Here is a 14101-nt window from a genome sequence, read left to right on the forward strand (position 1 = left end):
TACATTGTCAGATATTATCACAGTATGGGATGTTTTTCCTAAATAGTTACTTCTGGTCATAAAGGAGAGTTTATTCAAGGGGGAAGTGAGTTTGTTTTTCACATAAGAATAAAATCTGTCTGTAAAACATTAAAAATTGTTAGCTATAACCTTGAATATAAGATTTTATACCTGCAAGGGACTTGAAGATTATCTAATCCAATCTACTCATTTAACAGAAAAGACAACTCATTTAACATAAAAAATTGATCCTATGTATTAACTTTTCAATTACATAACTAGAGAATATTTTGTTAACGCATATTGTCATAGAACTACAAATTGTGATATTGCAGGTGAATGTATCATAAAGAATTAGTTTTTAAAATTAATTTTACTTTAAAATTAATTATTGGACTATTAGTCAGGAAAAACGCTATAGGTTTCTCTATTTTAGGATCATAGATCTAGAGTTGAAAGGGACCTCAGAGACCATGTAGTCAAATCCCTTCTTTCTGAGATAAGAAAATGGATCTAGGGAGAATAAGTGAGCCAAGTGAGTCATCTATGGCTTCATAAGTAGCATTGGAAGTAATTAGTGATCCTGGGTCCTCTGACTCTGAACCAAATGTCTAGACATTGCTATGCTATACCTGGTTTTCCTCAATGGGTTCTCTAATGCTGCGATTAGACTGTGAGTCATTGAGCATAACAAAAAGCTAAAAACTTTTCTATATAGATGATGCCAAAGATGTTTATTTCATGTCTTGGATCTTTAATAAAATGAAAAAAGTTAATTTTCTTTTTCAGATTAACTCTCAGGTTATCTTTGTGTTTATGGCTTAACATAATATGCTCATTTCCTATAACTTTGGTCTGAAGATAGAGATAAGGCTTGGGTTATTTTAATAATTGGAAAGAGCAGTACCTAGACCTCAATTCATCCATGCCTTCTTATCCTGTTTGATTCTTGTCTATATATTCTCATTTATTTTCCAAAGGAGTTTTAGGAAGTGGTTTCTACCAAATGACCAAAAGTGTGCCTTTTTTTTCTGTTAGTGTCCCAGAGGTTGGTTTGTTTTAATTTATCTCATTCTCCTTTTTACTATATAATTATATTCTTTTTAGGTTGTGCATATCCCTTATAATAACTTTTATACCGCATGCCGCCTGAACATATTATGCTCTTACCTACTTAAGACCCACAATGTTCTAACTTTTTGTTGTTCTTCATATTGCATATAATTCTAATTTTTCTGATGTCATGATATTCTATGATTCAGTGCTATATAACATGAACTAGGAAAAAATTATGTTAAATGGAAGTGATTTTATAATTGAAAGTTGTAGTGAATCTTTGAAAGTTCAACTATTCTGGAAATCATTCTAATCTTCTTCTGCTTGATTCTGAGCCTATGTTAGTGTCCATTTACAATATTTGGCCTACCCTCTGCTGCCTCAATGCCTTCATTTTAATTTTAATGTCCCCCATGCTATTCTGTTGTAGGCTGATCAACCTCATCTCCACCTTTGAATATTTCTCTTTTTCCTCAAAGATTCACTCAGATTATCACCTGATAATGCTTTTCCTGATTCCTGGGTTCCTCCTCTTCCACCTGAAAATTATCTCCCTCCCAGTTAAATTTCTTTAAACATTTTTAATCATTTAGAGTGAACTTAACAAACAACACGAGCATTTTAATATGCAAAGAACAATAGAAAAGATGGTATATGAAACTGAATTTATCTACAATTTATTTTTACATGTTACATTTAACATAGTAATATCAATATTATTCAGTTTGTGTCCTCATATGAACTTATTTCTTCTCTCTTCTGTGTATTTTTAAATGTTTCCTTGATGCCTTTGTTTCATTTTATTACTCTAACTACCCACTAATTCTGCTTCCTCCCTGAAATAAAAGCACTCCCTTACAACAAATAGGCATAGTCTAACAAAAGAAATCAGTGCTTTCTCCTTTAAATTTCTTAGAAGAATTATCTTTTGCAATTTTCATATTCCTCTTTACATTATAGTTTTGTGTAATCTTTCCTTGAGAGTAATGACTGTATTTGATGTAATTTTACTGAGCTTTAGAACTTTTTCTCCCAGGGTTTTTGTGACATTACTATCTCCTGGTTTTCTGATCTAATCCAAGGCACCACTGACCTGGGCCTTTTCCTATTTTATTTCTATATACTTGTGTATAGAAGTCTTAGTGACTTTATCAGATATTATAGGGGGCATATGACTATCAGATCTAATCCATCCCAAATCTTTCTCCTAAGATCCAGTCCTGCATCAGGAACTGCCTATTGGATATTTCAGACTGTATGCCCCTCACAAACACAATATGTTCCCAACAGATTTATTTTTCTTTCCTCTAAAAAAACAACTCCTCTGCTGAATTTCTGTGGAAATAGCACACCATTCTTCCAGTCTTCCAGGTTCCATACTTTGATATTATCCTCAATTTTCCTTACTCAGTTAAACTGTGATGGCATTATTATGGATTTGCCCGGAACATGCCCTGGGCTTTATAGCATGTTAGAATGCCATCTGTAAATAGAAGCATAGAAACTTTGCCATTGGTTCTGAGTCTTTCTTTCATTGAGACCCTTTGTATAGAACTATCATGGAAAATATCTTCATGTGTGGTGATCTACGTTCTAAGATGTTGGATTTGGATCCTGGATTTTTTTACGTACTAATTTGTGTTACTTTGCACAACAAAACAACTTCTCCAGGTTTTACTTTCTTCGTAAGTAAAATGAGGCAATTGGAGTAGACGATCTCTAAGTTTCCTTCAAGCTCAAAATACTTTGCTCCTATGAAGGTTCTTGTAGAAAGTTTCTTATGAAAGTCTGCCCCATTCCTCCTCTTATTTATATCAAAGTTGTCCTCAATGCTTGCTTAGATAATTAAAATACAAGCTTCATGAACTTGACATAACAGGAGTATTGGTTAGTAGCGTCTAATTTTTTCTTTTCACTTTTTTTACAGCGAAGGTATCATTTGTTATATGTTCTATTTTCAGGTCAAGCCAAAATATCAAGCATTTATTATTGTTCTCGACAAATTGTATCTGACACTTTTGTGACCCCATTTAGGGTTTTCTTGGCAAAGATATGCCATTTCCTTCTCCAGCTAATTTTCCAGATGAGGAAACTGAGGCAAACAATGTTAAGTGACTTTCCCAGGGTCACACAGCTAGTAAGTGTCTGAGGCCAAATTTGAACTCAGAAAGAGAAGTGTACCTTACTATCGTCCAGCTCTCTATCCCCTGCACCACCTAGCTGCTCAAGCATTTATAAAGCACCTGCTATATGCCAGGAACTAAGCTAAGCACGGGAGACACAAAGAAAGGCAAAAACAGTCCTTTTTCTTAAAGAGCTCACGGTCTAAGGGCAAAAACACACAAAGAGGTACGTACAAACAAGATATATGCACATAGGAACAACTTGAGATAAATTCAGAGGGAAGGACCTAGCATTAAAAGGGATGAAGAAAGACTTCAGTCTTCCCCTTTGTGAGATATTTTGGCTTTACATTGCCATCATCCCTAGTATTTTGTGTGTACTTAGACATAATCAGTTCTTATAGTCACTAACTTTTTGTAAGTGGTTGTTAATCATAATCATAAAAAACAAATTCAGGGATTCCATTATTGTACTAATGGAAATCTAGAGTTTGGTAAAAAAAAAATTCTAATAGATCTATTCCATTTTGTACCTATTTGTTGTTCTCCCTATACTTCTTCTACAAACTGTCCCAGTATAATCTGTCTTAGCTGTATCTCATGCAAAACTTTCCACAGAATGATAATTTTTTTATCAACTGCTTTTTGCTGTTTTATGATACAATACTACTTTTAATTTTTTACTATCCTTCTCCGTAGTGTTTTATAAGTAATATTGAACTCTAAACCAGTGATGTATTTGATTTGTATCTGTTTGGCAAGGACATTAAGCGTTTAGTCGCCAAGATGTAATTTGTGGAATCTTTGCATCTCCTCTTTATTGTAACAACTTTCATAATTAGTTAAGCTTCTCCCAGAAATTATAATAGAAATGTCTTCCTTCTTATCTATGTTTTCAGTTGATTGCTTGTTTCAATGGCTTGAGCTGGAGCTGCTGTAATCACACACTATGACTTCCTAATTTTTGTCCATTCTTTTAGTTTAATGTTTACTTGGACCTTTGTTCTGACTGGTCAATCATGTGACTTGAAACCTACAACTAATTATGAAATGACTTCTGTGTCAGTACTTATTCTCATCCAGTCTATTCTAAGGGACTCTAATTTTTTTTTTGTCATCCATCACTTGTCATAGCTTATATTTGTCTTCCATCTTTTTGATAAAATCATTAATTAAATATAATTTAAAATTATACAAAGGTATAATTTATTTTTCTTTATCTTAATAAGAAAAGTACTGAATAGTGGTAAACTCTTTCACTTTTTTCATTTCTTATGCCTCTATACCAAATATACTAGGCTTTTGACTCTTGAGGGAAAGATACAAGCCATTCGAAATTTTTGTTTTAAATTTTTCATGATTATTTTTCTCTTTTTTTTTTCTGTTAGTGAGGCAATTGGGGTTAAGTGACTTTCCCAGGGTCACACAGCTAGTAAGTGTTAAGTGTCTGAGGCCAGATTTGAACTCAGGTACTCCTGACTCCAGGGCTGGTTCTCTATCCACTGCGCCACCTAGCTGCCCCTATTTTTCATGATTATTACATAAGAACATTTAAACTTGTTTAATCATCCTGTTTTTCAATTTTGAGATTTTTTTTACTGAGGTTTTTAGAATAAGATGCTTCCTAAATAAACAGTTCTCAATTTTATTCATTTGACAGTGCCCATTGGTACATTAAAAAAATACCCCCCCCCAAAAAAAAACCCTTCTTAATCAGTGTTTACATTTTAATTATTCTCAAGTCTTGATATCTAAGTCATTACTTCAGTAGGTCTTTGATCTTATTATCAAGGTGGGTACTTGCATTGTGAACCATAATCTACTCATGCCTTTTTATGCTGTGCAATTCTTGGTCATATTGGGTTATAAATTTCCTATAGAGAGATTTACCAATGTGCTGGAGTTCTTTCTCTAGGTCAGGGGTTCTTAAACTTTTTTGTGTCATTGATTCCTTTGTCATTCTGATAAAGCCTATGGACTCCTCAGAATAAAGTTTTAAAATGAAAAAAAAATACAAAGGAATATAAAGAAAACAAATTATATTAAAATATAGTTATCAAAATATTTTTTAAAGAAGTTCAAGGACCCCAAGTTAAGCCTGGTTTTTTAACTTGGGTGGACACCAGTGTAGCATTTGAGCTATTTTGACAAGGTATGCTTTTTTATTTCCTTTTTAATATTTGAAGAACCCAAGCTTATATCACGAATACTTCTTTTATCAATACAGTTTGGAAACTCTCTAGGTCTTAGTAGACTTTCTTTGTGAATTGCTCTGCTACAAAAATCATTTTTCAGTGTCCTCTCTATTTTGAGTCTTTCTACACTTTATGAGGCTAGTGTTTCGGTGACAATTCTACAATCCATTTCCATCTAGTATATAAAACCTTTACAGATTTTCAGACTCCACCAGTGCTTGTATCTCAGTGACAAAACCTAGGATCACTTATCTGCCATAATGAAATCTCCAAGCAGGCTTTAGTGCAGGAATTTTAAGTTTTTTATTTGAATGAAAATTATATCTAAGAGTATAGAGATTCACTATATGTGATCTATATCATATGTTTATATACATATATATATATATTATGAAAAGTTTTCTTATTCCAGTTTTACTGTAAGTTTTTCTATGACCAAGGAAAAGTCATTTAAAATTTATTGATAATATAATGAGGATAATAACATTCTCTGTAGATCATGATCTCTTGGGAAGATGTTAAATGTCAAGTCAATATAGAAGAAATGTTTTTAGAAATAAAATTTGTTTAGCTTGGCAAACCACCAAGTAGAGAAATATTTGCAAACACAATATGTGATATTTGAAAATCAAAGAACAAGGAATATAGAGGTTTGCATGAGTTGAGTAGAAGGGAGAAAATAATTTAGAAAAGTTAGTGGGAGAAAAGTGTCGAAAGACTATTCGTCAAGGACTTTACAATTTGTTATACAAAGCACATTAGGACTAAAGTAGTAACTGTTATGAAATTTCCATAACAAGGTATAAATAATAGTAATAGTGACTAGACCTGTCATTTCATTGGTGTGCGGAATCCTAGATGAGGAAACTTCCATTACCAATGAAAGTTCTTCTTTCCACCCCCATCCCTTTTTAGGGCAACTTTTAGCGTTAGCAAGTTGCCCAGAGTACAGAGAATCAAGGGATAAAGCTATTTTTGTTCTTGTAAGGCATGCCATTTTTGTTTTGAATATGGTAAAATATTCTATTAATCTTTTTGTTTTCTGTGATCACTCAATAAATATGTTGGGAGATGTAAAGATCAGTGGAAAATATAGAAATAATGTATGTTCATGGCTTTTAATGATCCCAGATATATCCAGTTGAGAATGCATCAAGCATCAACAGGTTTCTTATAAATTCTTTTCAAAAATTTTTATTGTTAAGTTTTGAGGCTTATAAGTATTTTATCGGACAGAAAAATAAATGTTAAAATAATACATTGATCAGAGTATGTCACTAACAAGTTTTACAATATATTATAGAGTAACAAGTTATTGGTTTATATTTTCTGGATTTATAATCTTATACTTGTGACTCATAAGAATCAGGTGGTAAATTAGATATTTTATAGAAAATTCTTATATTTTAAATCATGAACTTGAAATAGAAATCATTTATAGATTATTTCTACTTGTATGGATAATGCAAATATGTTTTCAATTTTATTTTTCCTACTTATGTGTTTGCAAATCTCTTTGATGATATTATTTATGAAAATATTTACTCAGACCTTAGGTTATTTGAGAAAATGTTGCATTTGGAATATTAGAGTTTTGTTTAATCCTTGTCTCTAATGGGGAAAATGGGTTGTTAGTAAGGAGAGCCTTTTTTAAACTTTCTACTGATTTGAATTTTTGAATTATTTAAAAATAATTTGATATCTATTATTTTTATAGGAATTTCAACAGCCATCCTTATCTAGTCTAGAAACTTTAATGGTGTCACAAAAGTCTGAAATTGAGTTTTTACAGGAGAAATTGAAAATAGGAAATTTTAAACTATCAGAGAAGAGTTCCTCTACCAGTATTCACATAGGAAGCATCCTCTCAGGAACTGGAAGAATACATGAGGTAGAGAAGTTTTACTGAAGTATACATGTCATGATGATTTCAAACAATTTTGCTTGCGGAAAGGTGCCCAAAACCCACAAAACAAATTTTTATTTACTGCATATTTTTGAAGCTTATTTAAAGGAATTATCTTCTAAAGACATCAGTTTGAAACAGAAAGTTTTACTTTGTTAGACAAAACATGATAGATTCACGAATTACTTAGAGATCATGTATTTATACATTAAAATTAATATTTATCCAATTCCATGTGATGTATTGAATATTTGCTCGCTTATTTTGCCCTAAAATGAACATACATTTTGTTCATATTAAAAATCAGTAGTAGATAAAATGCTAATCAAGCTTGACACATTCATTTCAACTGATAACGACTTTTGATCTCATTATAGGACTTATGACAGCCATCTGTATTTTAAAAACCAGATATTACAAAATAATATTTCATTTAAATATCATATTTTACATCAAAATAACAGTATAACTTTTGGACAGAAAACTGGCCTTAGAGTCAGGAAGTCTGGGGTTCAAGCCCAGCCTTTGGCACATACTGGTTGTGAGTTACTGGGCAAGTCATTTAACTACTCAGTGTTCCAGGAAATATAACATTATAGGCTGTTGGTTGCTCATCTGTATTGGTAGAAGGCATTTCCTCTTGGGAAATTGCCTACACAAATCAAATCACAACTTCTTTTTACCTCCCCAACCTATTTACATATTGTAAAATAATGTTAAATTGTTTCCGTCTCATAACACATACAAAGAAGAGCCTCTGTTTTGTAATTAATGAAGATATTGAGAGTTTAAGAATAGTATTATCACAATGTAAAGATGTTCCTGTCTTTATTTTCCTTTTAAAGTAATCATTGCATGTATTGACATTATCTCAGAGATAATTAGAAACCTTTATCTAATTGAAATATCAATGTAACAATCTTACATTGTAAAAAATGTTGTCTCTGGATCAGTTAAAGCTATTTTTTCTCCTCAAAATAAGGAGTTTCAAAATGCTTCTCTTCAAGTTTTGTATTGCTTAATTATTTTAACCAAAGTATATTTGATAATAATATAATATTTTTCTAGAAAAGCAATGGGATTAAGGTATTTATTGATATGAATAATTTCTGCTTTTAGAACTTAGGAATTTTGTCTTATAAATTTAAAAGAAAATTTTGATAACAGCTACTTAAGATTAGACCCAGGGATCTAATGTGGAATTTATTTGCTTATTCTAAAATAATCAGTAGTTTTTAGAGAAAATGTTCACTTGGCATAACTACAGTATTTTGTTTTTGCCATTTTTTGAGTAGCATAGACAAATACATAATGATAAAATATATTTAAATGAAAAATCATAAAACTTTGAATTAACATTTATAGGTCCTAATGTTGGCTTGTTCACATGTTATTGAAGTTGAAAAAATACTTCTGGACAGTTCATTGTTCCTCATAAAAATTTAGAAAATGAGGGGGAATATTCTGAATGGAACTTTATTTCTTTTTTTCATGAGGACATGAAGTATGAACAAGATGCTGCCCAGCTTAATAGTGGTGCTTTCACATATTCCTTCTCCAGATTGCTATATGAAGCTGTACATAATATAAACACATATTCTTGTCTCTAGTTAGCCACATTATAGTTAATGACCATATGGTCATTATGGTATAAGATCTACTGTCTGTTGTATTTATATTCCTCAAGCATATTGTTCCTTCAACTTCACAGTGTGTTAAACTATTTCAAAGGGAAAAAAAATCCTTTCCCTCTTGTTTCTGGTTGTCCTATCAAGTGTAACCTTGGACCCTTATAGAGCAATTAGACCAGCCTCTATCCCCTCCTTTGTAATGAGGTTTCTTGCATTTCTGAGTCTATAACCCTTTAGTCTTCCCTAATGGGACATCATTATTCTGAAAGAAACAATGTAAATGTAAATGAATATTCTCATTAACGAGTCACAGAGAAACCTTTAGCGGTAGCACTGTGGTAATTCTGCTTGTTATTTCTCTAGTATTCCATGCAGGATTTTTTTTATAATTCATTATTAGTATTCAAAATTACTTGTTCTTTAATTTTGCATGTCTTTCATAATCCAGTGTTCCAACTAGTTCAACCATGTCCTTGTTTTATTCTCGAGGAACCACCTGTGAAACGTTCAAGGTCTCTGTCCCCAAAGAGGTGTTTTAAAGACTCGGAGGACCTCAAGAAGCTTAAAGCTGCCGAAAGGAAGATTGAAAACTTAGAGAAGACACTGCAGCTAAAGGTGAACATTTAAAAAAAATCTCTTTAGTGCTAACCTTGCAGAGATAAAGATATACCAAAGCAAATATACACTTTGCAAAATACTGCATTTATATCTTATGTATTTGAATTACTGGGAGAGAAAAATGTAGCTACTTGGTTTCATTTTTAAGAGTTCTAAGGACCATACAGTAATAAAAATGCTAGATGCCACTAAGAATGAATATAGATTGTCCACTTTTTGCTTTATGTGAGAAGGTTTTAGTGGGAAATATTTTTCTTTCTAATTTGCCAGGTATAGACATAGTATTTATACTGAGTGAAATTAAGGATGTATACCTATATACACACACATACACACATATGTATATATGTATATGTGTGTGTGTATCTCTTCTCTGTTGGTACAATTTATAAACCCTCTCTTATTTAATGGATGGGCTTTAAGAATTGCTGTGTAATGGAAAAATTCAGTACTTCTCAGCCAACTTGGTGACAAGCCTCCCTTAATTAAGCTGGTGCTCGAATCATACAGTCCCCATGGCCATACTCATATCTTTTCTGGTTTGGTAGAAACTACTAGCACTTGTACTCCACTGGCATGGAGGAGCCTGGGTCAGTACCACCTCACAATGAGGGGCTGGAACAAGACTTGTGGAAAGTTTATTGACCAGATTTACTAAGTATTAGGAAAATAGATTTAGAGGTCAAAAGGATCTTTGGTGTCATCTAGTCCAACCTCATTTTACAGACAGACTGTGGCTATGTGTTTCCTAGGCTTACTCAGTATAAGTACAGAGTCCAGGTCTTCTGACTAAATACAGCGCTTTTTCTATTACACCAGGCTGCCTCCTTATGGTTTAGGTTCCTAAAAATTAAGTCGTAGAGAAGATTATTTAATCAGAAATTCAAGCAAGTATAGTTTCCTTTTTCTCTATTACAAACTCTTCATTTTTGTCAAAATCTGTTATATTTAAATCAGTACCTTTTTGTTTTGTTAGGCTCTACAACTGGAGAGGCTGAGGCTAACTTGAGCTTGGTAGTTTTGAGCTTCAGTAGGGCTAAAGTCAATTCAATCTTTTACTGTCTTATATCCCCCATATATTGAGCCCCTTGGAATTGGGAGCTAACAGCCAGTGTAAGGAAGTGTAAGCCAGACCAGGACAGAAATGGAACTGTCACTAGGGAAGCATCATGCCTGTGAGTAGCCTCTTCACTTCTGGCCTGGGTAAAATAAAGACACCAATTTTTTTTTAAAGAAATGAAAACAAGAAGAAAAAAAGAATCTGGCATAATTTGTCCTTCTTTGAGACATTCCCTAAGACATATTTGCTGAATTCCTTTTCATACAGGAAATAATTACTTATGAATCTTGTATTTATTTCTTACACCTATAATTAGGGGATTTGGGGGAAAAAAGTAGTGATTTAACTCAGTGGAACTGAGTTCCAACTTCCCTTCTTTCTCTAATTCTACCTATAGATGAGAACCTAGTGTCCTATTGAATATTTGAACATTAATTTTTAATGAAATTATACAGAAGGTGTTTAGAAATACAGATTTATTCTATTCAGAACTTAATATTCTGTTGAGGTAAAAATAGTTGATTTGGACTTCATTGATACAATTTCATAAGTTAAAACATGCCTACATATTACAATATCAATCAACAATTAAGTAATACTTTGTCATAAACAGCCTGTAAGTGATAACACTTAAATAGTAATTTATATTAATTCATAATGAAGCCAAATGTTCTACAAAGACATTACCACTTACTTAGGGGTTATTCCTATCATACTTTAAGTATATAGCAATACTTAGTTGGTGGACAATGCATGGTTCTTGTAGGTTTCCTGCCAAATAGAATTTTCACAGTATTTCTCTTATTATTTTGGTTTACTTATGCAACTTCTTGAGACTTCTAGGAATTTAATAAAGTAGTCATTTTTCTTCTTCTGGGAGTTTGTAAATCACTGCTTTAGCTTTTAAAGTGTGGAAATGATTCATATCCACAGTGTCCTTCTGAAACTCTGAGTTCAAATTATTTATTCTGGACTGAATGTTGAATAGGAACCTGAGTAGAACTTCAGTCAATTCTCTTTTCTTCATCTCTCCCTTTTCTTTGAAGCCCACATTACCATCATGTTTCCCCCACATGATTTGTGTGAAGGGTGACAGTGTGGAATAAAGGGAAGGTAATACGAAGAGCATTGAAATTGGAGGTATAAAAACTAAGTTTAGGGGCAGCTAGGTGGTGCAGTGGATAAAGCACCGGTCCTGGAGTCAGGAGTACCTGAGTTCAAATTCGGCCTCCAACACTTAACACTTACTAGCTGTGTGACCCTGGGCAAGTCACTTAACCCCAATTGCCTCACTAAAATTAAAAAAACAAAAAACAAAACTAAGTTTAAGTTCTGTATTATAACCCTAGGAAAGTCACTTAACCTCCCTGGGTTACACTTACCTTCCTTGTCTGTAAAATTAAGGAGCTTAGGAAAAATTTTGATAAGCAAGATAGCATTCACAGCTCTTTATAGGTTATTCTAGGTGCTAAGTGACTATCCTAGAGAAGCAGATCATTCTGGTAAATCATTCTCAAACCTAGTAAGGTTTCTTCTAGGTCAGGGACTGTTTTTTTTTTTAATTATAAAAGTATTTTATTATTTTCGCAGGGACTGGTTTTTAAAACTTGTTTTTGAGGAGTGGCTTTTTTTATATCACTAGCACTTAGCAGAGGACCTGGCACACGCTAGGTACTTAATAAAGGCTAGTTGACTGACTGGTGAAAGAGGCTTATCACCAACGGTGGCCTGATGATGATGATAATGTGTATATGTCTGTGTGTATATATTAGCCGTAGTAACTCATGCCATTATCTACTGTGGAATAGAAAGGTTGTGATCTGTTCTGTGAGCACCTTAATCACAGACCTTTTGAAGTATTGCAGTAGGCTATTAGAGCAGTCAAAGGTAGATTGATATATCACAGAATTTTAGAGTTGGAAGAGAACTCAGGGGTCATTTAGTTCCTCTCCCTTTACCCCTATAGCATTAAAAAGAGTCATCACTACAACATAACTGACAAGTTATCCAGATTCTGCTTGCAGACCATTAATAAGGGTAGACCTACTTCCTCCACAGTCAGTTCATTCTATTCTGGGATAGCTCTAATTATTAAAACAATTTTCCTCATCTTAAAATCGTCTCTTTTCAGCTTTTACCTTTTTGCTTCTGATTCTGACCAGTAGGAGCAGATAAAACATTTCTGATTTTTTTCCTAACTGAAAGCTAATGTTTTTCTAATTTCTAACACTTCTTCCATGTTTTTTTTAAAATTTTTTTTAAAATTTTTAAATTTTTTTTATGTATAGGGTATTTTATTTTTTTCCGTTACATGTAAAGATAGTTCTCAACTTTTGTTTATACAAGCTTTCCAATTTCAGATTTTTCTCCCTCTCTCCCCTCCCTCCCCCCTCCCCTAGACAGCAGGTAATCTGATATAGGTTATATCTATATATCTCTATACATATAGATATAGATATATATACACATATATATATATAAACATAATAACATTAATCCTATTTCTGCATTAATCCTGTTACAAGAGAAAGAATCAGAACAGTGATGCAAAACCTCAAAATAGAAAAAAAAAAACAACAGCACCCAAAACAAAAGAAATAGTATGGTTCAATCAGCATCTATACTCCACAGTTCTTTTTTTTTTTTTCTTGTTGTTGGAGATCCTCTTCCATCATGAGTTCCCTGGAACTCTTCTGTACCATTGCATTGGTGAGAAGAATATAGTCCATCACAGTAGATCAACACTCAATGTTGATGCTACTGTGTACAATGTTCTTCTGGTTCTGCTCATCTCACTCATCATCAGCCCACGCAAGACCCTCCAGGTTTCTCTGAACTCCTCCTGCTCATCATTTCTTACAGCACAATAGTATTCCATTGTATTCATATACCACAACTTGTCCAGCCATTCCCCAATTGATGGGCACCCCCTCAACTTCCAATTCCTTGCTACCACGTAAAGAGCAGCTATAAATATTTTGGTACATGTGGGTCCTTTTCCCATTTTTATGATCTTTTTGGGAAAAAGACCCAAAAGTGGTATTTCTGGGTCAAAGGGTATGCACAGCTTTATAGCCCTTTGGGCATAATTCCAAATTGCTCTCCAGAATGGTTGGATCAGTTCACAGCTCCACCAACAATGCATTAGTGTTCCAATTTTCCCACAGCTTCTCCAACATTTATTATCTTCCTTTTTTGTCATTTTAGCCAATCTGATAGGTGTCAGGTGGTACCTCAGAGTTGTTTTAATTTGCATCTCTCTAATCAATAGTGATTTAGAGCATTTTTTCATATGGGAACACTTCTTCCATGTTAACAGCTCTTCAGATACTTGAAGATAGTTGTCATTCTCCTTCTGAGTCTTCTCTTCTCCAGCCAAAACCTCCTGTGTAACTTCATATGATCCCCTTATGGTATAGATAGGCTTATTGTTGTTGTCATTGTCATCATCATAATCATATTCCTGATTTCTTCTTCCTCCTCATGTTAGCACTTTGAGTTTTATTCGTGTG

The 14101-nt window shown here is 33.1% G+C and overlaps 1 protein-coding gene across 1 annotated transcript in view; it reads left to right on the forward strand.

The window, feature by feature from the left end:
- Positions 1-14101, forward strand: part of CNTLN (centlein) — a 427039-nt gene that overhangs the window by 200140 nt on the left and 212798 nt on the right. The window contains 2 exon segments of the mRNA XM_043979121.1: positions 7092-7265; positions 9401-9526. Coding sequence (XP_043835056.1) covers positions 7092-7265; positions 9401-9526 — 300 coding nt within the window.

This window comes from Dromiciops gliroides, chromosome 1 (genome assembly GCF_019393635.1).
Source record: "Dromiciops gliroides isolate mDroGli1 chromosome 1, mDroGli1.pri, whole genome shotgun sequence".
Lineage (NCBI taxonomy): Eukaryota > Metazoa > Chordata > Mammalia > Microbiotheria > Microbiotheriidae > Dromiciops > Dromiciops gliroides.